The 25,994-nt window shown below is 41.1% G+C and overlaps 1 protein-coding gene across 5 annotated transcripts in view; it reads left to right on the forward strand.

Annotated features, from left to right (window-relative positions):
• Positions 1–25,994, forward strand: part of lrp1bb (low density lipoprotein receptor-related protein 1Bb) — a 218,232-nt gene that overhangs the window by 133,394 nt on the left and 58,844 nt on the right. For all 5 annotated transcript variants that reach the window (XR_014125233.1, XM_027032840.3, XM_081720521.1 and 2 more), the window contains 19 exons: positions 321–485; positions 744–988; positions 4,362–4,493; positions 5,063–5,290; positions 5,609–5,783; positions 6,022–6,116; positions 6,509–6,658; positions 12,226–12,366; positions 13,001–13,126; positions 13,515–13,646; positions 15,286–15,420; positions 15,557–15,686; positions 17,254–17,380; positions 17,512–17,663; positions 17,951–18,075; positions 18,288–18,659; positions 22,174–22,363; positions 23,460–23,664; positions 25,427–25,619. Coding sequence is in view for 4 of the 5 variants with exons in the window: in XM_027032840.3 (XP_026888641.3) it covers positions 321–485; positions 744–988; positions 4,362–4,493; positions 5,063–5,290; positions 5,609–5,783; positions 6,022–6,116; positions 6,509–6,658; positions 12,226–12,366; positions 13,001–13,126; positions 13,515–13,646; positions 15,286–15,420; positions 15,557–15,686; positions 17,254–17,380; positions 17,512–17,663; positions 17,951–18,075; positions 18,288–18,659; positions 22,174–22,363; positions 23,460–23,664; positions 25,427–25,619 (3,218 nt within the window). In the remaining variant the exon portion in view is untranslated. The remainder of the gene's footprint in view (positions 1–320; positions 486–743; positions 989–4,361; positions 4,494–5,062; positions 5,291–5,608; positions 5,784–6,021; positions 6,117–6,508; positions 6,659–12,225; positions 12,367–13,000; positions 13,127–13,514; positions 13,647–15,285; positions 15,421–15,556; positions 15,687–17,253; positions 17,381–17,511; positions 17,664–17,950; positions 18,076–18,287; positions 18,660–22,173; positions 22,364–23,459; positions 23,665–25,426; positions 25,620–25,994) is intronic.

Here is a 25,994-nt window from a genome sequence, read left to right on the forward strand (position 1 = left end):
ATAGATATAGGAGTGAGAGTTTGCTTGTTTATGACAGCATGCAGGACATTACTCATGCATTTCATTAGCAAATTAGCTGGGCAAAACTGCTTTGGTTGCCTTTTAAGACCACAGAGTGTGTTATCTGTGGTAGTGTATTAGCCTACTGTAGAAAACCCTTCGTTAAGTCTCTCAGACTCACAAACATAGCAAATGAATGTCCATAATTGGGCATCTGCTCCTTTATATGTTATGCTATCTACTCAGCAATAACTCCCTTATGAACCTGAAGTCAGCCATGGATAAATGGTAATTATTTATTTGTTTATTTTTTGGTGCAGAATTATTTTCTGGACAGACTGGGATGCCAGTTTTCCACGGATTGAGGCAGCATCGATGAGTGGAGGTGGAAGACATGTAGTCTTTAAGGACATGGAGATAGGAGCCTGGCCAAATGGACTCACACTGGACCATCTGGAAAGGCGCATAATATGGACAGATGCTCGGTAGGCGAGCAAGAAAAAAAATACATATATGTATCCTATAAATTATACTCGTAGTTCTCCTCTATACATGTTCTTTTATCCTCCAGAAAGCAACAGTGTTTGCAGAAAAATACGGACATAGTCCAACTTTCACTTGAAGCTTCTTGTCTGACGACTCCCCCAGCACATCTGTCAGCAGTATCACACCTTGTCAACGGAGCATTACCAGACTTGTGTGGGTGAGAAGACCTGACGTGATATTTCTTATCTTTCCCACAGATCGGATGCCATCTACTCAGCCTTGTATGATGGTACTGCGGTGATTGAGATCCTCAGAGGACATGAATACCTCTCCCACCCTTTTGCAGTCTCTCTTTTTGGAGGAAGCGTATACTGGACTGACTGGAGGACCAATACTTTGGCTAGAGCCAATAAATGGACTGGACACAATGTGACAGTTATCCAGAAGACTAGTGCCCAGCCTTTTGACCTACAGATTTATCATCCCAGCAGACAACCAGAGGGTAAATACTTCTCTTCTATTGTAATATACTGGGAATCTTGCAATGGAGCTTGGTTCTTTGCTGTCCAGTTAACTGAAATACAACATCTGAGATGTGGTTTAGCTCAGTAATAGCATAATTTCTTGTTAATAATAATGATAACAATACATTACTTTTTATTTACCTTTCAAGAAACTCAAGGCCATGTATGAAACAGATGTGAGCAGATTCTTAGTTTCTAAATCAGCAATTTCACTGGTGTTGAGGACTCTGGTGTTGTGGTTTGTTTCCATACTGCTATTCCCATCATACGAGGTACTCAGACCTCCCATGGGATCCAAAAAGGCAGCCAGTAACAGAGCAATTACAATTAAGCTTCTCTCACAAATTCTCTTATGACTGTTACCATGCAATGTGGGATTTTATGGTGGAAATTTCATCCACCTTGCTCTAAATTTTAAAGAGGGAGACACAGAGTGAATTAGTCCATTGGCCACTCTATATGGTAGAGATTCATTTGAACTGGTTTCTGCTGTTCATTCATTTCTACCCCAGTCAGAGAGAAGCTTCAATGGAGGTGGCTGAAGTGGCTGAATAATTAAATAAGGGGTCATGCAGAGAACAGGCCAGCCTAATGCAGGCTTTGGATAAGTTCCCCTACTCTACCTAAATTAATTTTAATTGTGTCATGGTGGTGTTAAGGAGTTTTGTTTTTTTTTTCTTTTCTTTTCCTTCCTAGCCAGTAGGGACAACCCCAATTTATCTTCACAGTGCACATTTTGTCCTCCTTGACTTTTATCCACTCCAACATATAGCAGCATAATGAATTCAGAAAAAAGGCAGCAGAGGTAATAAGTGGTTTCCAGAGCTTCATAAGCTATAAAAGGTTTGATAATTGAAAAAATAGGTAACGTCCATCAATGATAAGTAGAAGTAAATTTTGTTATAAAATGCAGAGCACGCATGTTTTCTATTATAGACATACTATAAGTCTGTATTGTTGTGCTTCATTAAATATGATACATTGCGTCCCTCCCAGTCACACATGCAGTAGTAATGGTAACAAGAACATAGTAAAGTCAACTTTGGCTTTGGGTGTAGAGAATGTTTATAGTCGACTGATGTTAAAAGTGTGCCAGGTGCTCAGTTCCCCATAAATGTAGTGTGTCTGTGTATGCTCATCATCCCAAGTAATCTCATTTGCATCAGTTCAGCCCACCCCAAAAAGCATAAAACCCTTCCAAAACACCTGGGCTACATTCAGATCTTCTGCCATTGTATCAGCAGTCGAGTGACTGTTTTACCCTCATAAGTGCTGACAAATTGTGCTGCGTTGCCAAGGAAGCCAATAAGTATAGCTAATCCAATCTTAAAGAGCCCATCGGGAAACGCTGGCTATCACCGCTGTCCAACATGCAGGCTCGGGCCACTAACAGGCCAGGGAAATCGGGTTTTGCATTCAGTCCTGCTGTGCTGGCAGGGGAGAACAAGGAACCTCTGGAGAACAGTAGGGAGTGAGATGGGGGAATGCACACCAGGCTAATGGGGCCAGACTGCAGGCGTCAACATGCAGGTTGTAAATACATAATGTGTGGCGGAAAGACTGAAGGTGCCTTAACGTGGGGTTAGAGAAAATGTGCCAGATCTTCAATGTCTAAAGAACTTTTTACCCTTGTTCTGGGCTGCTTAGCATCCCATTTCAGAATATTAGTTAGTTTGCTGACAGAGTGGAAATCACTTTAGATTTATGTTCAATCTAGGCAAAGCAAGAAGACTTGATCTTGAACTTATAAGTTCATAAGTTCTTAACTTATACTGATGATGTTTGCCAGGTCAGACTGATAAAGTGTGTCATTACATTCTGTACCATTTATGGTGAGAATGAGGCAGTAGAGTGTTGCCTTCCAGCACAAGTCAAGTGCACTGCCGGTATTTATCCAGTATTTTTTAGCGAGTTAGATTCCCCCCGAAGACCAGTTGAATGGATAACTAATTCATTGCGATGTTAGTCTATAATTTAGTCACTTAAAATTATTAGTTATTTTCACTTATGGTAAAATATGCTGACTTCATGTAAGAAACTAGATCAGCATTGGGGAAAAAATAGTGGGCCCATTTCCAAAATCCTGTTAGAGCAATTATTTATTTACAAGATGCAACTAGTTGCACTGTAGCTCTGGATTCATGTTCAAAGGTTAAAGGAATTTAAACTGGGAACAGTGTTGTATTATTTGGGAGCTGTGAAGATGTCAACCTTCACAGATAATTCAGCAAATATATATGACATGCCAAATTGTAAACCCCAGTCCATTCCAAAACAACAACAACATGTTGAAGAGTCATATCACGTCATAAATCCATTAGCAGACCATTTGCAGAGAACAGCAGCCAGGTCTTGAACTCTTCAAGCCAAGCTATAAAAATATGAGGCAAAGTGGACAAATGTAGACTTTAGACAAATTTTCAAGGAAAAACAACTTTTAGATCATGTATGTTATTTTCCCGGGACTTATTTTAATACTAAGTGATATATATATATATATATATATATATATATATATATATATATATAATCATGGTTAACACTGCCAGTTATATCAAAACACCCCTCTGTTAACATCTAGTTGTTCCTACTGCACATTTGCTTATGTTTCAATGGCTCCCCTGGTGTGCTGACAGAGAGAGCGTTGCCATCAAAAGTGAGAAGGAGTAGAGAGATAATTAACTATTCTCTGGTGACCTCTTAGCCATTATCATTTGATCTGCCTGGTCAGCAGTAGTCCCCGATGAAGTATAGCAGGAATGGGCCGTTGCTCTCATGAAACAGACGTGCTAGCGCCGTTCCGGAAGACTACAGTTCTTTCACACTGCTGCGCTCCTGCACAGAAAGGTTATGAGGATATGGGTAGTTTGTAAGAGTGGTGTGTGTGGCACTGTGCAGGCAACTGAAGAGGAGGTTCTTTGCTCTGAGTACCGCACTGGCCTTTGAGGTTTTAGTTGTGGTCCTGATATGTCCACACCCTTACCATGTTACATCCAAACTTGAAGGAGGGGGGCTTTTTATTTGCTTTATATCCTTTATTGATTAACTCTTCTTATGTGTAAGCACATTTTGTTGCCTCCAGTTCAGGCCTGAAAGGTTTTAGTTTCATTAAGAATAATTCAATTCTTTAAATTTCACTGTAACTGCTTTACACAGCCTTTTGATTGTCTCTCTGTGTTGAAAGTTAGATTTGAGCGTGGTTTGTTCAGTTGATGTCTGTGAAGGCTAGCTAAGATTTCATTAAAGATGGCTGCATTTTTGAACCAAGACCCAGTTGACATGGTATTGATTTCTGTCCTTGTTATGTTTTCCTTTGGCTTGTCTGAATGTGTGTCACTGCTGGTAATTCAGCATCCAACCCTTGTGGAGCGAACGGTGGGAGAGGGCCCTGCTCACATCTCTGCCTCATCGATTACAATCGCACTGCAGCTTGTTCCTGTCCCCACCTCATGAAGATCTCTCCCAACAACCGTTCCTGTGTGGGTGAGTGAAGCCCCCTGCGCTGTACTGCAGCTGCTGCAATTTCCCAAAAGCATCATAGTGTTAAAAACATTTGAAATGAGAGAGAGAGATTTGCTGTACCATTTAATGATGATCTTTGTTACAATGCTTTTGGGAAACCCACAACCCCCCTGGTAGTGGAAAGCACTTTGCAGTGTCTTTACGTCAGAAAGCCTTCTCAATTGACATGGTTTCACTGTTGAGCATCTGGGTTGCTGAAGTCACTGATGCTATAACATTCTAAATCAGGAGGCAGATTCTGCATCCTGCAAAGGTCTGCCAACCCTCCCTGACCCACTTACAATGAAATGCTATTTAGTGTCACAAAACTTCACTTATATTCCAGATAAAATTATTTTTGTCAGAATATAACCATTCTGAATGGTAGAATAATCTGTTTTACTTCCCCATATAGTGTTATTCACCCACAGTGCTGTACATATCTGTGTGTCTGTGTGGGCTTCATATGCAGTACATTTGACAGAGCATGTATTGGTGGGCTTGTGTGTGTGTGTGTGTGTGTGTGTGTGTGCGTGTGTGTGCCGCTTCAGCACTGAAGAGGTTTTTGCTCTATGTGAGGCGGTCTGAGATCCGAGGTGTGGATATCGATAATCCCTACATGAACATCATGACCGCTTTGACTGTTCCTGACATTGATGATGTCACAGTCGTGGATTACGATGCTCTAGATGAGCGGATTTACTGGGCAGATGTGAAGACTCAGACCATAAAGCGGGCCTTTATCAATGGAACAAGCCTTGAGACAGTCATATCAGGAGGTAAGTCAGACAGCCCTTTTCACCCTCACTGGGTTTGATAAGCACCAAATCAGTCACCATCATTTTATGTCTTAGCCATTTGCGTTTTTTTTTTGCTTCATGCTGTGATGGTCTACACTTTATATTAGAAATATACTTTCTAGAGTTGCCTTTTCCTAACATCTAAACTGTTGCTGGACAAATATATGCACAGTAGGACTGGATCAAACAGAGGTCTGAGTGTGCCCTCTAGGGCTCTTCCAGAAGTGCCTTGCAGTCCTTCGCTGTCCTTGTGCTCATGTTGATGACAACAATCAGTGTGGCCTCCACTATTTGCAGATATCCAGAACTGCCGTGGATTAGCGTTAGATTGGCTCTCGAGGAATATGTATTGGCTGAGTTCTGAGAACGAAGAGACCCAGATCAATGTGGCTCGACTGGATGGATCTCTTAAAACCTCAGTCATTCATGGGATTGATAAACCAAAGTGTCTGACAGTACATCCAGCTAAAGGGTAAGAAGTCCAAGATATACAATTATGGTTGTTAATATGTCCAGTAGAAGATGCATGCTGTAATTTTTAGTGGACATTGGGATATTCTAGTCTCGAGCAGAAAGTCCAAAAAGGCAATTTTTATGAGGATAAGAATTTTTATTTTCTTTGTGTTTTTTATTCCATGATTATATATATATATATATATTTAATGCATTGTTGTTGTTGTTTTTCCATTTTACTTAATGTAACACCATAGGAAGATATACTGGACAGATGGCAACACTATTAATGTAGCCAACATGGACGGGAGTAACAGAAAAGTTCTTCACCAGAACCAAAGAGAGCCAGTGGGTCAGTGATTAGTGCATAATGCCATTTTTATTTCCCCTCTTTCTTGCTCTTTTTCATTTGAGAACAAAACATCTTTTTCTCACAGTGATGACCTGGAGACCATAAGCACAGAAAAACTGTAACTGGCTAAATATCCTTTACTTCTTTCAGTCAAGATATGTACTCATTTACATTCTTAAATCTTGTCGATTGAATCCTCTTGTGGTCAAGTAACAGAATACAGTAAGAGACTGCAGTAAAAGAGAGCTATTCACATTTCTCCTTGAGATCACAAACAAAACATATTATTTTGAGATTACATACTCCTCTCCCTGCTAGCACCCCTGGCCATGATCTTGAAAGCAGATAATGTATCTATCAGGCCCACTCCTAACCTTCAACTCTCCCCTCAGGCCTCTCAATAGACTTTCCTGCAAGCAAGTTGTACTGGATCAGCTCAGCCAATGGCACGATCAACAGGTGTAATCTGGATGGCAGTGGCTTTGAGGTGATTGAGACCATGAAGAGGGACTTAACCAAAGGCACAGCTCTGGCAGTCATGGGTAAGTGAGGAGCAGCATTTACAGCTAGGGCATGTGGCCTGACACTACAACATGAACAATTTGAACAACCCAGTGCCGTAGATTACGTATGTGCAATGTCATATGAAAATCTGGTAATTAATAAATGGTGTTTATTTCAAGGTTCAAACTCAGGGTGCAATGATCAACAAGCCCAGTGGTATTGGTATTGCACCCTGGTGGCAGTTTGTTCTGTTTGAATCCTATTTGAACAAACTGTTCTTTTATTGATCCATGCACTTTTGTCGAGGAAACTTCTGCTGTTATGTTATTTATTCCTACAAACTGACTGTTTCACTTTAATTGCAATGACCCAGTGTATGCAGGCAGTGTTCTACAGGTAGCTGGCTGCTATGCTCTTCCATTGATTTCTGGCTATTCCACAGCATTGGGACAGATACCATAGAGGTCATGTTTCATGATATGAGAAGGAGGAAAGACACATGAATGTGAGATATTGTGTACAGGGACTGAAAGGTTTCTCCCAAAATGTATAATACTGTATTGTGGATTTGCTGAGAGTAAAGTACATTATGGGACATAAATGAGATTTAATTGTTTTCCATTTAGTTGTTCTACTGGAAATAGCATAGCTCATCAAGTGGGAAAATAAATCTAGGCCTCAAAGTAAACCACAATGTTGTAAAAGAAGCTGCTATCATTTTTCTCCAGATGGAGCAGGATAATGAGAGCTAGCTGTCTGAGCAGACACCCAACTGAGGCAGAGCATCTGCTTTTTAATCTCACCATTCACATTAGACCACGTTTAAAACAAAATATGAATCTTTCCTTAACACAGAAACATTACCTGAGGGGATTAGAGACAACTCCTGCAGAGGGAGCATATTCATGTTGATGGTGACCAAATAAGAGACGACCATGTCAGTTTATATAAGTGTGGTGAATGCGGAGACTGCTGTCATTAAGTGTCTGCTTTTTTTGCATATATTTTTACAAAATAAGTTACTGGTTGTGGTTTAAAATAATTTACTGTTACCTGCAACATTTTCCTTAAAATCTTAAAAATCTTTCCTTAAAATCTTAAAAATGGAAGAACAATAATGAAGAACATTAATGATTCAATAATCTAATAAGTGCTGTGTCTCCCTAAACTGTAATTTTATATAATTATAGAGATATTCTGTAAAAGATGTTTATGAAGCCTCTATATTCATATTGCATTTTAAGCAGAAAGTATAATCCCCTAAGAAAAAGTGAACAGGCAGTTAATTGCAATACCAGCTCAGGTGAACAAGTTCAAACGCTCAATCAGGGACCTCCTGAACAGTACAAAAGCTACCCCAGGGCTCATTCTGAGTTTACTAACAAAGAACAAGATCAAAGTAACTGTAGGATATTTTAGCAGGTGTGGTGTGGTGGTTTGATGCACCCCATTTACAGAGACCTAAAAACCGTCTTGGTTATCACTGGTGCTCCAGTCTTGGGTTTGAAGTTGTTAATAAAGTAAAGCAGAACAGAGGCCACCAGAAAGACTAATGGCACACTTTCTAAAAAGTAATAGGCTACAGCAAAATGGCAAAATGTTGCTTTCACTATGTGCTATCCATCACAATTAGTGTGTCTTTGGAAATGCTTTGGATGTGCTGAGAAATGCTTTCTTTTGCTCTTCCAGGGACATGTGAGTGTTCAGAAGTCTGGCACTTGCTTTTAGCAGGGCGTTAGTCTGGAGAACTAATGGGGCATGCAGTGGCCTGTATTTTGGTTTGTCACTGAAGCTTTGGTCATATATTTTCTGTCATTTTAACTGGGCATTCTTCCCTTGTACCACACATTATCAAATTTGTTAAGGCAAAGGCACAGGCTATTAGAGAACTGCAGCAAGTAGCTTTTTACTGACAGAGTTCTGCACTCATTTGTTTTGATCTGCAGGACTAGAGATGTTGCTTAACTTTAGGTTGGAGTCATTCTATGTCTAATTACATGGGAAACTTTTAAAAGGACTTTAGTAGGCTATTTTTCTTGTGAAACTTTTCATGGCAGATGGCTCTTGCTGAAAGGTGAGGTGATTATTTGTACCCCGTAAGGCCTTTTCCAAGACTTCTATTTATTTGGTTCTTTAGTGATCAATTGAAAGTGCACAATTGAAAGTGCACAGCTGAAAGATGTGTGTGTGTGTGTGTGTGTGTGTGTGTGTGTGTGTGTGTGTGTGTGTGTGTGTGTGTGTGTGTGTGTGTGTGTATGTATGTGTGTGTGTGTGTGTGTGTGTGTGTGTGTGTGTGTATGTGTGTGTATGTGTGTGTGTGTTTGTGTATGTGTATGTGTGTGTGCGTGTATGTATGTGTGTGTGCTCGCGCACCTCTGTCCATGTGAAGGTATTCTGGTGGGTGGATAGATGCCCATGCAGTCATGTGTGTGGGTGTTTCTGTGGGTAGTATTTTGAGGGAAAGGATTTTCTCTTGTCCTTAGTGTGTAGCAACTCTAGCATTGCATCACTTCAAGGATCATTTTGACACTTTCTGGCAGCACCCTGGGTTCTTTAGGAGGGATGGCATGTACTCAAGTCTTGTGGGTTCTGCTGCACTTTTGGAGAACCTTAGGAAAATTCTGCATGCGTGACTACCCTACTTAATCCTTAACCAGTCATTTGCTGATCTGACTTGCCAATTGTTGAAATATCATATTTTGAATGCTTAGCTTTTCAAAATTGCTTGTACCTCTCCTGTTTTTTCATTTTAATTTAATTACAATCCTGTGTTCCGCTCAGATTTTGTTGAACTTGAAGTTCAACTCACTTAAGCCATACTTGCTAGACAATACTACTAATTGGTGATTTAATTAATATTGATGTAGAGAAACCTTCATATCGTTTTGTAGCAAATTTCATTGAGATCACTGACTAAACTTTACTCAACTTTACTTACATTTCCCACTCATAATAAAGATTACATTTTGGATTTTATTTGCACATCAGGGATTGGTAGTGAAAATTTAGATGTTACCTAGATGGGCTTTTCTGACCATAAACTGCTTATATTAACATATAAAACAGTTTTAACATTTTAACATATAAAACAGTTCATGGTTGAGCCCCAGTTTACCTATGTGATCTGGTGAAGTTTTTTTACTCATCCTTGTTCTTTTTGCTCTATTAGTTCTCTTATTCTACAGTACTGTGCCTGCAAACTTAAATCCATGGATGAGAGAGCTTTTTCTTGGAGACAATACATTTTCTTTCTTAAGAGCTTTTTCTTTCTTAATACAATGATTCGAATAAAAGGTAAAAAGGTAAATGAGCATAAAGGTTGCGTACAGAATAAGCCCACTTGTGTGAAGATGTAGCGCATCATTAAAAAGTAAACCTGTGTTTCATGTAATCTCCTTTGAATGGGTGATGGTAATGTAGTGCTGCAAGTTTGTTCCCCATGGTAAGACTACTGACAGTCCCACAGCTGGCTTTCATCATACATATGGCATAGTGAAATCTGTAATGTCATTTTAAGCCATATTGATCTCTTGTTCTTTGGTTATCTGCTAAAAGTGTGGAAAGTTCCAAGTCTATTAGAATTCTGTAGTTTATGTTTAGCTCATTCAAGGTTAATCAAAGCTATTGAACTGGTATGGAGCAAACAACTCCTTCCTAGCCCTCTGATTTCCAAAATTGGTGTAATTGATTAGCTATTTGGGACACTGCATCAAGGGTCATCCTAAGCCAATGCCGTCCGCAGATTGGATGAGATTGCGATCTAAGATCTTTGGCCTGTATCTTCGTCATCTCTTTCCAAATGAGGGCTGTTTATTTAAAGGCATGTTCCAAGGTTAACCATCATGCCATGTTATCAGTTTATGCCCCTTTAATGCCTCTTTGTCTGCACTGTGGTGAAAATGCTATCTGACTGTAGCCATCTGTCATACAGATTTTGGGTTCCAACATACTGGTCAAGTGTAAAGTAGCAAGTTGTGACAGGCAGGTTGCAGAGAGATGTAGAGGGAATATGTACTTAGCAGAAGCCCCTGCGTAATGTGGGGTCGATGTTAATGCTGGTTATGTGATTGATGCTTTAAAAAAATCCAATGACTGACTCACATCAAAGCACAGCCCTAATCAAGAAACAAAGAGGAAATCGAAGTGGATGATGACTTACAAAATTAAAGCAATTTTACTGACCTGAGGCTGGTGTGCTGTCTATGCTATGGCAGGTTTAGTCTATTTGACTGGTATGTCTGTCTTCACATCAGATAGTTAAAGTGAAAATTGTTCCTGATGAGAAATGCTAAAGCAATCAGAGTGAGCCTCCACTTCAGATAGCAGCAAATTAACACTGACAGTGCTGGTGACCAATTGTAGGCAATTTGGAGGGTTGAATATTTTGGGGGCGGATTGCAGGTCATCATTTTCATTCTGACCAATTGATCACACCAGAAAACTGATATATGTCATCGATAAGATGCATGTGCCCACTACACTTGTTCTAGCCAAATATATCTATATTCTTGGAATCTGGAATCTTTAACAGTTTTGCACAAGTTGCAAGACTGAGACTCTAGATTTCTTTACACTTTAATAACTAGATCTCTCTGAAACTTTTCTATTTTCAATAAATGAGGATAAATAACAATAAATAAAATAAAATAAAGTAAAATAAATAATAAGCCTGCTGCATAACTATATAGTTACTCACAGCAAATATTACATTTTTCATAAAGATATTAATCTTACTGTCTCCCACAACTATGAAACAAGGAGGGTAAATGGCCCCATGCCAAAGTTTGAATGCAGGTTCTCAGACTCTGTTTGATACCCTTATTACATCTCTATACTCAGTATCCCATTTCAGTTCTATATAACCACTGCATTTATTTAATTTATTTGCATTCCTTTCATGCCTTGAATGCCTTCTAGTATTATATTTACCTTAGTCATGCAATAAAAAGGTAACCAGAATCATACTATAGCTATGTAATAAATATTGAAACCCTCATCTTTCCACTGATGTACATTTGTTAAAATAATTTCCCTGATCACTTTTTAGCTTTCTTCTCAAAAGATGAAGGTTACCTTTTCCCTGCCTCCCATGCATTCATGTTGTATTGCTTTTAGTCTCCTGTCCCAGCACTTCTGCTCTCTGGGGTCTAACTGCCTCTCTGCAGCACCCAGGTGTAGTCTAGGCTTGAAGCCAAGAAATATCTCGGCAACGCTTCATGGTGTGCTCGAGCCTCCCGAGTGGAAACGAAAGAAGGACCTGCTATCTGCAGCTCCACTTCAACCTCTTCCCTGCTTCAACGGCTCAGTAAACGGAGGGACCTCGTCCTAGGCTGCCTAGTCCCAGGCCACCTCATTGGCTCACACAGGAAAGGCAACGATCCCTCTTGCTCAGGCTCTGCCCCTCCCCATGAGCTCCTGCACTGTTGGAGTTCACTGCTTGGGCGAGGATGAGTCAGCCCTCAGGCTCACCTACACAGACTTCACCTGCTAGAGTGGCAGTGGCGTGTACCGCTGTGTACCCACGCGCTGTGCGGAAACGGTCGGCTTTGGGCCATAGCATATTGGCTGTGGCTCTGGGAAATGAATGATTCATCTGCTTTAACAGGTGGCAAGTTGTGGTGGGCAGATGAGGATCTGGCCCAGCTGGGGACAGTGGCCAAGCGGGATGGCCGCCATCCCGTGGTGCTGCGCAACAAAACCAGCGGTGTGGTGCACATGAAAGTGTACGACAGAGACGGCCAGAGAGGTGAGGCACCAAACAAGCAGCCTGTAAGCACGCAGCATCTGCATAAGGGTGTTACTTTGTTGTGGTCTGTCAAAATGAGTAGTCGTATGTAATGTAAATTAAAATGTCCTGTAAAATGAGATGTAAATAATTAAAAAAAAAGAAATGGTTGACTGTTTCTTTCAAAGACTTTAATCTGCTGTTGATTTACTCATGCATAGATTATACTGAGCAACTATTGCAGTTTATCATCTGAATATTGCATAACGCTTGATAACACAAATATACCCTCTCCTTCTTTTCAATCTGTAAAAGTGCCTTCCAGAGTTGAGATTTACTGGAGAATCACTTTTCCATTTTGTGAGTTATTAGGCAAATAATTCAGGGTAATGGCAGCTCCATTAACAGCATCGCTATGGACTAAACTGTCCACTTGAATAAAGAATTACCATTAGGCAGGCTCAGATGTAAATCTATCTGGCATCTAAACTTCTCAAGCAGCAATTAGCTCCTCTATTCATATTCGGACCCGTCTCATTACTGTCTGCCCAACCCTTGAGCACGCAGCAGGACAAACGCCTTCAGTTCCCTGAGGCATGCGGTGCCCTACCACCAGAGTCCTTACTGACGTGCCTGTCGCCGTCATATTGTACAGGGAGGAACGCCTGCCAGCTGAACAACGGCGGCTGCTCGCAGCTCTGCCTGCCGACGTCCGAGAACACACGTAGCTGCGCCTGCACTGTGGGTTACCACCTACGCAGCGACCGCCTCTCCTGTGAAGGTATGCCAGCACAGATAAACACAGGGATTGGACAGCAAACGTTGGACCAGATGCAGGTTATCTTTTGTCCAAATGGGGCTTTCCTAGCCCTTGGCATTTAGTACATTTAAATCTATTTTGATGAAAAATTAAAATAAAGGAGGCATCCAATGATTGGCTAGGATACTTGACATGTTCCAACTATTTGATAAAATGTGTTAAGTATTTTTGATAAATGTGGCCTTTTTTCTTTAATTTGCCACTTGTCAGATAAGCACTCATGTTTACAGTGAGGCTGTAGACCATTTGCATTTCTTAATAAATAATCTTATTTTGTGTTATTTTGGAGTGGCAGCAAGTGTCCTTGATTTTGTTTTTCACGTGTGCTTTTTGATGTTCTCTTTGGAAGGCCTGAGCTCCTTTCTGATTTACTCTGTCCATGAGGGGGTGCGTGGAATGTCTCTCGACCCCACTGAACACACAGAGACTCTCATGCCAATAGGTGGAACCCTGTTTGCTGTGGGAGTGGACTTCCATGCAGGTACATGTCCACCATTTTATCCATCCCTGTGCCACTCCTCACCCTCCTCTCTCTCTCTCTCTCTCTCTCTCTCTCGCTCTCTCTAACTGCTCTGACTTCATACACTTTCTTCGTCTTTGATCAGCCATAAAGCCTGCGCCACGTTCCCCACATCACATTTTTCATGTCGATTACTGTCAGACATGCAATCTAATATTAGCTGCACAGTTTCTTACCTGATTAAAGGGGACTGTACAAGCCTGTGCATCACATCAGGTAGTGATAAAGGGTTGAGATGGGTTAAGTGAGTTGATGCTGGAGGCACCACAGATAAATGCCTCATATCTCCTAAAGCCAGCATCATAAGGGACACAGAGTAATATATTGGACAATCCATCAAATGGAGGTAGTTACCAGGAGGGAGGGCTGTGTAGCAGCCCGGTGGCGTGCAGGAGGTTTTGTCAGCCTTTGCATTATTCATGCCATGGATGGACTGTTCTGATGTGAGTATGTCATTGCTCAGATGTAAGATGATTCAGCCCGTTTATAGGAGAATTCAGTAGTGACAAGTGCCAGCAAAAGTGAGCATAGAGGAAGAAGTCTTTGTGTTATGCCACCAAATTATCATATTAAAAGCCAGTCACATGGAACAGGCCCTGATTTCCATAAATGCATTCACTCAAACACCCACATGTACTAAAGTCTCACGATGTATTGTGGTCTGTCCATGCCTCTGCATCTCCTTCCTTTGCCTTTCCGAACAAAAGTACAATGAAATTGCATAATTGTTTATGCTCTGGTGCAAATAAAGGAAAGAACAGTGTGCTGTGTGTCCATTATGTAGCGTACAATTGAACAGGTTTAATTTTTTTGCCATAAATAACAAGTTGGAAGCGCAACACTGAGCTGTGAAACCATATCCATCCCCCCACCCTGACACACCCCTAATTTCCATAAATGTCTGTAATTTCTGTAATTGCTGACCTCGGTTTAATGGCAGAATGGGCAGATGGTCAGAGAGTCTCTACACTTGTCTCCTACACTCTCTTGTTCCCTCCACTACACAAGCTAGCACGCTGCAGGGACTCAGGTGAGCGGGCTGAGCTCAACACAGGCTCAGCCCACGACAGCTGATTGTATTTGCATACAGTTTGCATGCCATTATGAGCCAGCTTGTTGGAGTGCAAAACGGATGGAGGCCTTCCAGCCAGCTCCAATCACATGTAAGAGATCTGTTAGCTGGGTGCAAATAAACCAAACACCACCATAGTGTAGACTCTGCCAAGGCCATTTATAGTGCATAAACAGTAAACTGGGTCGCTCTCTGCTGTCAAATTATGCATTCAACCCCCAGTGATAACCTGTTAGTGCAAGAGATCAGCATATTCAATGTTTTATGTAAATGATCTGTGATTGTAGGCTCTCAGATGTCTCATCAGGTTTGCAAGACGTTTAAATGCTCTTTTGAGATTATGCAAATGGTGTGTTGAATAAATCAACAAGAGTAATGGCATTGCATGCAAACCTTTCCTTTGTCCAACTATGGTGTACCTGCTGTTCCATGCTGTGGAGTTGTTAGACATGCAGTACATGGGGCATGAAAAGCACCCTGTGCTCAGTGTTTTGGCTCTGGTTTTGAAATATGGCCCCCTGTCTACAGGCAATGACACAGTCTACTGGACAGACATGGGCCTGAACCGAATTTCCAGGGCCAAGAGGGACCAGACATGGAGAGAGCACATTATTACCACTGGCATCAGCAGAGTGGAGGGCATCGCTGTGGACTGGATCGCTGGTCAGACATTTAAAAATGTTATGTGATTTTCAGGACAGGTTGCCGTCTATCATAATGAGAACTCATGGCTGACTAATGTGTTTCTTTCAGCATGGTCTTGTTGCTTTGTCACATACTGAAATTATTTCCCATAAAGGCAACCTATACTGGACAGATCATGGTCTCAACCTCATTGAAATTGCACGTCTGAATGGCATGTACCGGTCTGTGGTGATCTCTGAAGGTCTGGACCAGCCCAGAGCCATTGCAGTGCATCCACAGCGAGGGTATGTCATACCAGGAAACATTACAACAAAGGTCACTCATTGTTTGCTTTCATACAAATCATTATTATAATCACAAAACAATGACAGACAGGTCCACAGTGTTATCTCCCCTCCCTTTTTTTTAAAACAGATTTTTGTTTAACTTAGTTCTCAGTTCAGAGAGCTGAGCGCAGACTGAGATGAACAGTCTGACTTCTAGAATGGTCAAAACCCATACGACAGCAGAAGTGAAACAAAAGTGAGCTTGTTTTGCCATCTGCTTAAGGGTAAAATAGATTCCTGACTCCATTAACATCAGCTAGTTTAGATCATGGTGCTCTTTAGATCATTGTGCCATCTAATCTAAGATAACTAATTTACCAGGTGCATCTCCTGTTTCAGGCCCACTTTGTATCTCATAGTTGTAAGTGAAGGTTTCTGTATGTATATTAAACAATGTGTAAAAGGAATCAAACAGATGTGGTTTTCTTTGTGGTGGATTATAGTATGTCTGTTTTCCTTCAATGATGCTTTTTGCTTCCCATATGGACTGAGTTGTTTCTTCCCAGAAATGACACCCATGGAGTGAATAACTACAAAAGAATATGACAATTTTCCCTTTTGCCTCTTAATAGCATCACCAATAGGTGATTTACAGTGTCCATTGAAACCACAGACTGTATATATGAATGGACACTATGTCTCTGTTGATGCCTATTGTGAATTTTTAAAGCCACCAAGATGATTGAAAATTTAAGACAACCTTACATGAAGCATCTTAACGATTAATTTAATGTAACCTGACATGAAAAATATTTTAATACTCAACCCACACCCATTTGATGTGAAGTGCTTCAGTGCCATTTCGACAAACTAGCTAATGTTAGCTAGCTAGCTATTATGCAAAAGTTGGGGATATTAATGCTACCAGGTAGTCACTTTGCTACCAAAACAACTACAAAGAACTTAACCCTGAGGGTCTGTTAGAACAGTTTACTGCTGAACAAAACATATCTTTACTTCAAAAATATCAAAATAAGTTATTACTATAGTCAAAGGTAAGAAAAAGATGTTGAACAAAGCTTAATACAGTTGTTCACAAGTCAGCTGCCTGTGTGTTCATGATGTTTGACCATCAGTCTTAGCTGGAAGTCAATGCAGCCAGTCACTGTCAATCATATCAGTTCCAGACCAAATATCACTAAGTATCACCAAATAACTTCTATACCTGCTCATTGTAAATAAAAATATTAGGAGAGATATTAAGGTAAGGGGAGTTTACAGAATTGACAAAACACAATTGACAGAACACACACACACACACACACACACAAAATATTAGATGTGTCATTTGAAATGAGAGTTCACTTACATGGGTATGGGTGGGGTTAGAGATTGCTGCCAGCCACTAGAGGGCATCAGACACTTAGTGGCTTCACTTTTCACTGTTGTAATCAAGTCCACTTGTATATACAGTCTATGTTTGAAACACAGAAATGGTCCAGGCATGTGTAATGGATCAGGCTGAAGGCTTTGTGGTTGCTGGCCAGGTTTCATATTGCTGTGTTCTCCATATTTCATTTAACAGGTACTTATTCTGGACGGAGTGGGGGAAGAATCCCTGCATAGGCCGGGCACGGCTGGATGGTTCAGATCAGGTCATGCTTGTTAGCTCTGGTATTGCCTGGCCCAATGGGATCTCCATTGACTACGAGGTACACCAAGGCACTCTCTGGCCCTGGAGCTGTGCGAGTCCCGTTCTCCCCATCCCTTTTCTCAGGCTACTGATAAAATGGGCCTGCTCAAAAGGGGATGCGCTGATGTGCATTTTCAAATTGCTTTCCAGGAAAATAGATTATACTGGTGCGACGCTCGAACCGACAAGATAGAAAGGATCAACCTTGAGACTGGGGAGAGCCGAGAGATTGTACTGTCAGCCGCCAACGTGGACTTGTTCTCCGTGGCTGTGTTCGGGGCTTACATCTACTGGTCTGACAGGTAATATATTATTTTTACTAAATGCTGTGCTTTCCAAAGTGGTCCACAAAGCCAGATGCTACAGTCTTGGAGAATTAACCCTTTCCACACTAGGAAGCTACAAGACCAGGCATAGGGTTCCTCAGGAAGATCAGTGACTTTATGAAAAACTCTGCACCATTGTCATGAATGGAGTGTGATTGGATAGCACACTTGCAGCAGCTGTCTAGTGTGTTCAGATGAGCCCCAGTGCTTTTAATTAGATAAGTGTCAGTGATTACACTGACCCCCGGCTCTGTTCTCTGCAGAGCCCATGCCAATGGTTCCATCCGCCGCGGGCTCAAGAGCGATGCCACAGAGGCTGTGACGATGAGGAGCGGCCTTGGTGTCAATCTGAAAGATGTGAAAGTCTTTAACAAAGGCCGGGAGAAAGGTTGAGGTTTCAACTTAATGTTCTTGTTATTTTGCACTGCGCGACATTTCTTTGTCACCTCTTTGTTTCGCTGAGTCACTCCGAAACTCACATCACCCTGTTAGTGTACTTGTGGCCATTGCTATGTCAACCCTTGGATGTCATTCAAATCAGCTTTCGGTGACACATTTCTATGATGGTAGTAACGTGCTTTGTCTGCATGTGCCCTCTAGGCACAAACCCCTGTGCCAGGAGCAATGGCGGTTGTCAGCAGCTCTGCTTCCACCTGGGCAGCGGCAGAAGGACATGCTCGTGCGCGCATGGTTACCTAGCGGAGGACGGCTTTGCCTGCCAGAGGTATGAGGGCTACCTGCTGTACTCGGAGCGCACCATCCTGAAAAGCATCCACCTCTCGGATGAGAGCGACCTCAACTCCCCCCTCCAGCCTTTCGAGAACCCCGACTTCTTCAAGAACGTCATAGCACTCGCTTTTCACTATCGGCAACACACCTCAGAGCCCAGTCGCATATTCTTCAGTGACATCCATTATGGGAATATTCAGATGATTAACGATGACTGGACTGGAAGGCAAATCATAGTTGACAGTAAGTTTAACGTTCCCTATTTATCTTCATGTGGCACATGGTGAAAGCTGGAGCTGACATTTGAAAATGGGTGCCAGTTAGATCACTTAATTTAGACTAGGAGTTGGACTTCTGCTGCTCAGACATAAAATCTTGAATCTCCAGAGGATAGCTCAAGACTGGTGGGCAGTATGCATGCACTGAGGGATTTGTTTTCATCATGATGTCAAGTTGTCAGTGCAGTGACCCACATGCTGTTAGATGTTTTGCTACTATATTCATTCTGGCCTCTTAGCAACCATTTTGTGAAAAGCCATTTGCTGGAAACCTTAAGTGGCGGGACCCATGATGTATTGCTGGGTCCCGCTGTATGCTACGCCCAGTAAGAGTGTTATAATGGCCACCTCCATTTTTCTTCAACTAAACGAAAGCAATTTAACTGTCAAAAATGATGTTTAAAACATTGCATCTCTCTCGTTGCTCCCACTATTGATGGATTAAAATCGCTTGTCTTGTTTCCACCCTCCTCAAAAGTATAGCACAAATAAGGCTGGAGGAGGGGTGATATATTTTAGGATCCTGACTGTCATGGTTATTGATTTTTCAGTGTAATATATACAGCATGGGAGGCATTTTAGTAGCAATCAATATCTGTTTCTGATGGTAGCACACAAAGAAAAAGTTCAGTGCCTAATGGCACCTTATTACAAATTATGGGTCTAATGAGCCAGTTGTGCCACACGTTCTCATCTACATGCAAAACAATCATTTATCTAATTGTTGCCTAAACAAGGTGGTTTGCAGCATGCACTCTATAAGCTCCACTTTTCCCACTGAACAGAAGGTCCTCATTAACCTTGAGTGATTCGCACTGTTGCCTTCTGTTCCTGCAACTGCACAGAAATAGGTTTGAGTGTCCAGTTGATGATGTAGTACAGATTGCGTGAGGTTTGTGACCTTTATCCACACTCGACAAAAAAATCACCTTGGTCTTCGTTCTTGACAGGGTGTACATAACAGGACAACAGCAGCTTGTGTGTCTAATTGTGCAATTACAGGACAGCAGCAGGCTGTATGTCTAATTGTGTAGTACACAGCATGGAGTTGCCATAAAATAAAGAGCTGTTACATTACAGTTAAGCAGGATCACAGTACAACCCAGTCCAGCTATACCTTGGACAGCGATCTGTATCTTGACAGTGATCTCCATTTACCCTTTAATTTTACTTGATTATCTCAGCTCACACTGGATAATTCATTTCTGGTTTGTTTCTTTGGAAACCAACAAATTGTTAAGTATTATTACAAATGTTCAAACATAATCAGAAATCAGATTTAACTGAGCTGATCCTGAGGGCATTATTATACTAAACCTGTTGCATAATCTTGGCAATTTTTTGAAACATATATCAGCATGAAATTGTCCTTAATCACTTGATGAATTACATCACAAATGGTTGATGGCTTTACCAACTGTTAGTGCTGAAGAAGAATAAAAGAAAACGGAACAAGCAAATTACTCTGGTTTTGACTGTTAGCATTATATAACACTGAAATAAAGTCTCCTGGTTTCACCACAATGTTGCAGTGATTGGGTTATATATTACAGCATTTGTAGGCTAACCAATGATCATTTATCATTTTTATATGAGTAGCACAGCTGCGAGAAGAAGCACTATTGTCTACTTCATGTTGTTGTCTACTTGTCTGTTGATGTTAGCTGATGGATAGCCTGTTCACTTTAATGTCTTCACCCCTGAACTCTTTTCTCTACGGTTGAAGGAAAGGATTTTAAATTACTTGGATGTCTGCATGAGTGGCTCCTAAAATGTGATAATGTATAATAATAATAATAATAATAATAATAATAATAATTCATGGTTCAACAAGCCACACAGCAGTGCCAAATATTTTTTGAATATAAGGTTTTTTGAAGATAAGTCATTGATGGAAAAAGTATGGTAACTTTGGTTATGTGCAATATGTGTAAAATGGTGCAGTATGGCCAGAGAAGCCACAGAAGTGTATTTAGTGGGAGGTTATCACAGAGGAAACTGTTGTTCTTCAAACATGCAATCTCAAATTTGATAAAAACTTATTGATGTGCACAACTTTGTGTTTGAAGACACTGTACTTGCTGCAAAACACTGCATACAAATAACCATTGAAGCGTTGTCTGAGCTGTAAAAGAGCACATGACTGCTATGCTACCTTAGGTTTTGGACTTGCAGTTTACAATCTAAAACAAATAAGTGGCTGGGTTACATAGCATGACACTAAAACAGAGCACTGGCACAAATCAGCAACAGTGGCTTGAAATTTTAGAATGAAAAATATTTTTAGAATGGCATTTTTCAAGCAAGACTTCCCAAAAACTACACATAAACTGATACAGTTTTGTATGAAGAAATGGGTCAAAATAGCCCCCAACCTCAGTGCTGAACTTAGCAGCTATAGATAGCATTTGGAAGAATTTATTGCCAGTAAAAAAAATTCCACCAGTTACAAGGGTGGGGAAATGCAAGCTAACTGTACTATCTCCATGACAGGAACAAAATGGACCATTCAAAAATATATATAAAGAAAAGAAGTCTTCCAACAGCTGACTAGACTGCTCTAACTAAACTATCGAACACAAGACCAAAGTCAATATAAAATACAAAAGACAAACAAACCTAAGCTGCCTAAAATATACAGAAGGCAGTGCTGGTTTAAAAGTGTCCAGGCATGTACAAGTAGACAGGCACGGTGTAGCACAGAGTCTCTCCTCACTAAGCTGGGGAAGCAGCTTCTTTCTCCTGCACTGAAAATGATCCCCAGGTGTGCCATTAGAGGGGCAGAGTTGAGAGACCATCACATCACTCAGAAAACTCTGAGTGATGGCACTCAGAAAACAAAAAAACACAGAGAGGTATACCAACATTACACAGAGAAACATTGCGTGTCTTGAATGTTAAATAAGATGTATTTATCATTATATCTCAAAAGATAAGATCCTGTTTTAGGTGCACTTATGTAATCCAAGTAACTACAAAGGGTTTACAAACATATACACACACAAACACACACACACACAAATACAAATGCATAGATAAACACATGCGCTGTCACTGGAAAGGAGCAAAGATGTTAATCATCCATCCATATTCGCCTAATTAAGCCACATGAACCCTATTAATTACTCCCTGGCTATTTCCAGAGAAACATGCTGTCAGGCATCTTTTATTGTGAACAACTAATCAGACATAGACTCCTAAAGACACTCATGTAAAATATTTTAAATAGTTTCTCATTTGTGGGTTTCGTCTTTTACTACTCACTTATTTCTGTTTGCGAGAACTTTAGCTTTTTTTTTTTGTATTTGAAAAAAGCAACCATTCTTTACAGAGAATAACACCAGGCAGTCTGTATACTTACTGTAAACACACAGTACTTCAGTTCACAGTACTTTTCAGTGTTTGGTGCTTGGTTTGAATCAACATTTGGTTTATTTATTCCTGGTGTCTGTCTGTACTACCCATCACCTTCCCTACAGATGTGGGCTCTGTAGAGGGCCTGGCTTATCACCGGGCCTGGGACACTGTGTTCTGGACCAGCTCTACTACGTCCAGCATCAGCAGACACACAGTTGACCAGAGCCGACACGGAGCCTTCAACAGACAGGCTGTAGTTACCATGTCTGAAGATGACCATCCACATGTCCTAGCCCTAGATGAGTGTCAAAGGTCAGTGAAAGATTTTAGCTAGATACATAGATTTCTTGTATTGCGACCATACTGTATTCATATTTTACTTCTACTGCTGCTACTACTAATATTACTACTACTCCTAATAAAATTGCATTCTTCTTCTTGTTTGTATAAGTGTTCCTACCCCAAACGCTCCAAGTACTTCATTCACATTAAATGAACACTAAGCAGGCTAAGACATGTTATACTAGCATTAGACTCTAAAAGAAGCCTTTTTTTATTTAACAGATTTTTTCACCACTGTCTCTTGAATGCTTCAACACACGACTCAAGGGTTCCCAGTTAGCCAGAGTTCTTGTAATATACCATTATGTAGGCTACTTGCAACACAAACAAACCAAGGAGATTACCTTCATTACCTAAATGAGGCATTAACTGGTCCGGTTCAGAAAACATGTGCAAGTTACATAATTTTACTTCACAAATAAGTATGTTCAACTTCATTCCCACTGTAATATAACAAAAATTGCTTTTATGTATTATTTTGATATGAAAAAAAAAATATTTTATTTAGGCAGTGAAACAGAATCATGTTCAGGGGAAAAAAACAATATAATTGTTTTGACATTTTCAATTGGTTTGACCTGAAAAAAAATTCAGACTATTGATTGACAGCCATAGCACTAGCATAGTATTAGGGTAGAGCACAGAGTTGTAGTTGTATTCAGAGAATTTGCTGACCCTGTGTTTGTTGGCTAAATTAAATTTTCAGCCTCGGAGAGACTGTCCTTAGTTCATAATTTGGCTCAATTTCAGATGGACTACAGAGTGGTATTAATTAGAGTGTAACCTGAAATGAGTAATTGGCACACTGCACAATGTGTTGTACTAGTTTTCTCTTAGTTGGCAGAAGTTGGACTTTTGTCAAGGGACTATTTGGAAAGAAGGCTGTAAAATCACTGAGGGTTTCTTTATTCACTGTTCTGAGAGGTTTCAGTCTGTCTACAGTGTAGTATCTGCCTTGGATTGCTGTCAAGAGAACAGGCCATTTGAACCCTAACTGATAATTTGAATTTCATAACTTCCTTCAGCTGCTGTAGCTCTGACACTGTGGTTCATTTGTATTTCATAGCCTGTTGTTCTGGACCAACTGGAACGAGCAGCGACCAAGCATCATGCGTGCCACGCTGTCCGGGAACAACATCAGAGTCGTCATTAGCACAGACGTGTTCACTCCTAATGGACTCACTATTGACCATAAAGCAGAGAAGCTCTACTTCTCTGATGGGAGCCTTGGCAAAATTGAGCGATGTGAATATGATGGCTCCAGCAGGCATGTGAGTGGGACTCATGTTCTCTTCTTCATTCTCCAGCAAATTAATGCATTGTCCTTCTTTCCCCCATTTTCTTCAAACTCATTATCCTATTTCTTTATTTTTTTGCTATGTGATTCAACACCCGATGAAAACAACATGCCACTTTAAACCCAGAAAAATGCTGCACCAAATGGAGAAAAACGTGCCCTTGCAAAGGGTCACATCATTCTGATGCTATAATGCTAAGACGATTAATAATTATGCTACTGCAGTAAATAATTATCCTCTCTGAAAAACAAGGAGTGGACTAGATTTAGAGCCTTTTTTTTCTCCTTGTGGGGTTTTAAATATGTAGTGGTGTTTTGTGGGCTGGCACCTAAAGCATGATGATGTGATCGAGGGTCAGATAATCGAGGTTGTGGAGACTTAACGACCACATTGCAGTTACTCATTAGCATTTGCTTATGCAGTACAGCCAGCATCTGTTTAATTGTGATTAATTATCCCTCTCGAAAAAAAAAAAGTTTTAACTGTTTTAATTGTGATGGCTGGAATATGCATATCCCTGCCGGCTCAGCCATGAGATCCTGCAGCCTCTGCAGTAATCTTCCCTGCTGTGATTTTGCTAGGCTTCAGTTTTCAATTTCTGCTTGGCATGCCCTCCGCAAGTCAGGTTCTTGGTCCACCTCAATTAGTTACACATGAGACAGCCTGGTTTGGGTCATACTACTCAAGTGTCTTACCCTTTGGCCTCCCTCAGGCTCCCTTCCAAAGCCCCTGGTTGCTAATGAAGGCTTACTTTAAGACCCCTACAGGATTGGCCTGTCATCCAGCCAATTAAAATGTGAAAAATTAAGTGAAGCTGATTGTCAGCACAGCTCCGGGATACTGACACCTCGGCGGGAATCGGCCGCCTGTCGTGAGGATGGGGTATGGACTGGTGGCACTAGAGTCTCGACCTTTCTGTGCTGCGTTCCTGCTTGTGTATCGAGCTCCAACTGGCAGCTGCTAGAATCAGTCAGTGGGCAGCTTGTGCTGGCCTCAAACAGCCTCACCAAAACTTCAGAAGTGCAGTTTGATTGTGGTCAGTGCGAACCGCTCTTCCTTTCATTTGTGATTTCATAATCTCTCACATACCTCATGAGCTGGGTAGTTGCAAACACCCATGCCCATATATTGTAGTTAGCTCACAAATGTATTTGACAACTCTTATGTTCTATAAACACAGATAATTGGTGTTGGAGTAGAAAGCTTGCAACCCACAAATTTAATTTCTACCCAATATGCTCTATCAAAAGCCATCTGGCACACTCCCCGTCTTTTCTCCTCTGATCACCAGTTGTTGTTTGCTCAAGCTGGGCTCTCTTAATCAACACCTGTCCTATTAATCCTGCCACAGTGGCAGGGCTAATGTGATCACGGCTACAAGCGTGTTCCTGCTAATGGCGGTGCTCTCGAGCCACAGGACATCCTCCTGTCTCTGGTCCAGGAGCTCCCACAAGGTGCCCTGTGATGTATATCTGTGTCCGTCGCCATGACACTTGCATTAACACTCACAGGATCTGGGCTAAACTGGTTGCTGGGGGAGTGTGTACTGTACATGTCCTCCGCTCATGCATTAATTTTAGCCTTCTCAAACATACTTTACACCCGCCTTCCATGGGGGAGTTTTCTTTGCTGCCATTATAAACTAATAGTATATGCTCTTATTTCTATCGTATTTTCATATTATACAAAGCATCATACTTGTGATTGTCAAGAAACTGATGCTGTGTGATTACAGGTAATTGTAAGGTCAGGGTCGGGGACCTTTTTTGGCCTGGCAATTCATGGGAATTACATCTTCTGGTCTGACTGGGCCCGGCGGGCTGTGCTCCGAACGAACAAGTTCACAGGCGGTGACACCAAAGTGCTGCGGGCTGATATACCTCATCAGCCTATGGGGATTATTGCAGTAGCCAAGGACACAAATGACTGTAAGTATTCACAACATGCAGTTCTGCCTCGTTCTACGGGAAACTGGATCTGCAATAGCTGTACATTAATTTGCTTCAGTGACCTGCTGGCGCTTGGCCCTGTGGTTTCTCTGTAAACTATCAGCAGGGTATCAACTACTGATAGCAGCGTTGGTCTGTTCGGAATAGTGGGAATGATAATTCGTTTGGTCTTATTTTGCTCATAAGCAAAACCTTATGCAGGGAGATGTAATTAATAAAAAGTATCCTCAAGTTGCAAAGGACATCTCTGAACTGACACAAATGTGAAAAGTAGGACATTGGGAAATGGGTTTAAGAGGTTCCCAGTGGCTGGCACTGGTGAGCCTACTGGGAGGGATTTTTGCTTCTCATTTA

This window comes from Electrophorus electricus, chromosome 9 (genome assembly GCF_041902795.1).
Source record: "Electrophorus electricus isolate QZ-2024a chromosome 9, ASM4190279v1, whole genome shotgun sequence".
Lineage (NCBI taxonomy): Eukaryota > Metazoa > Chordata > Actinopteri > Gymnotiformes > Gymnotidae > Electrophorus > Electrophorus electricus.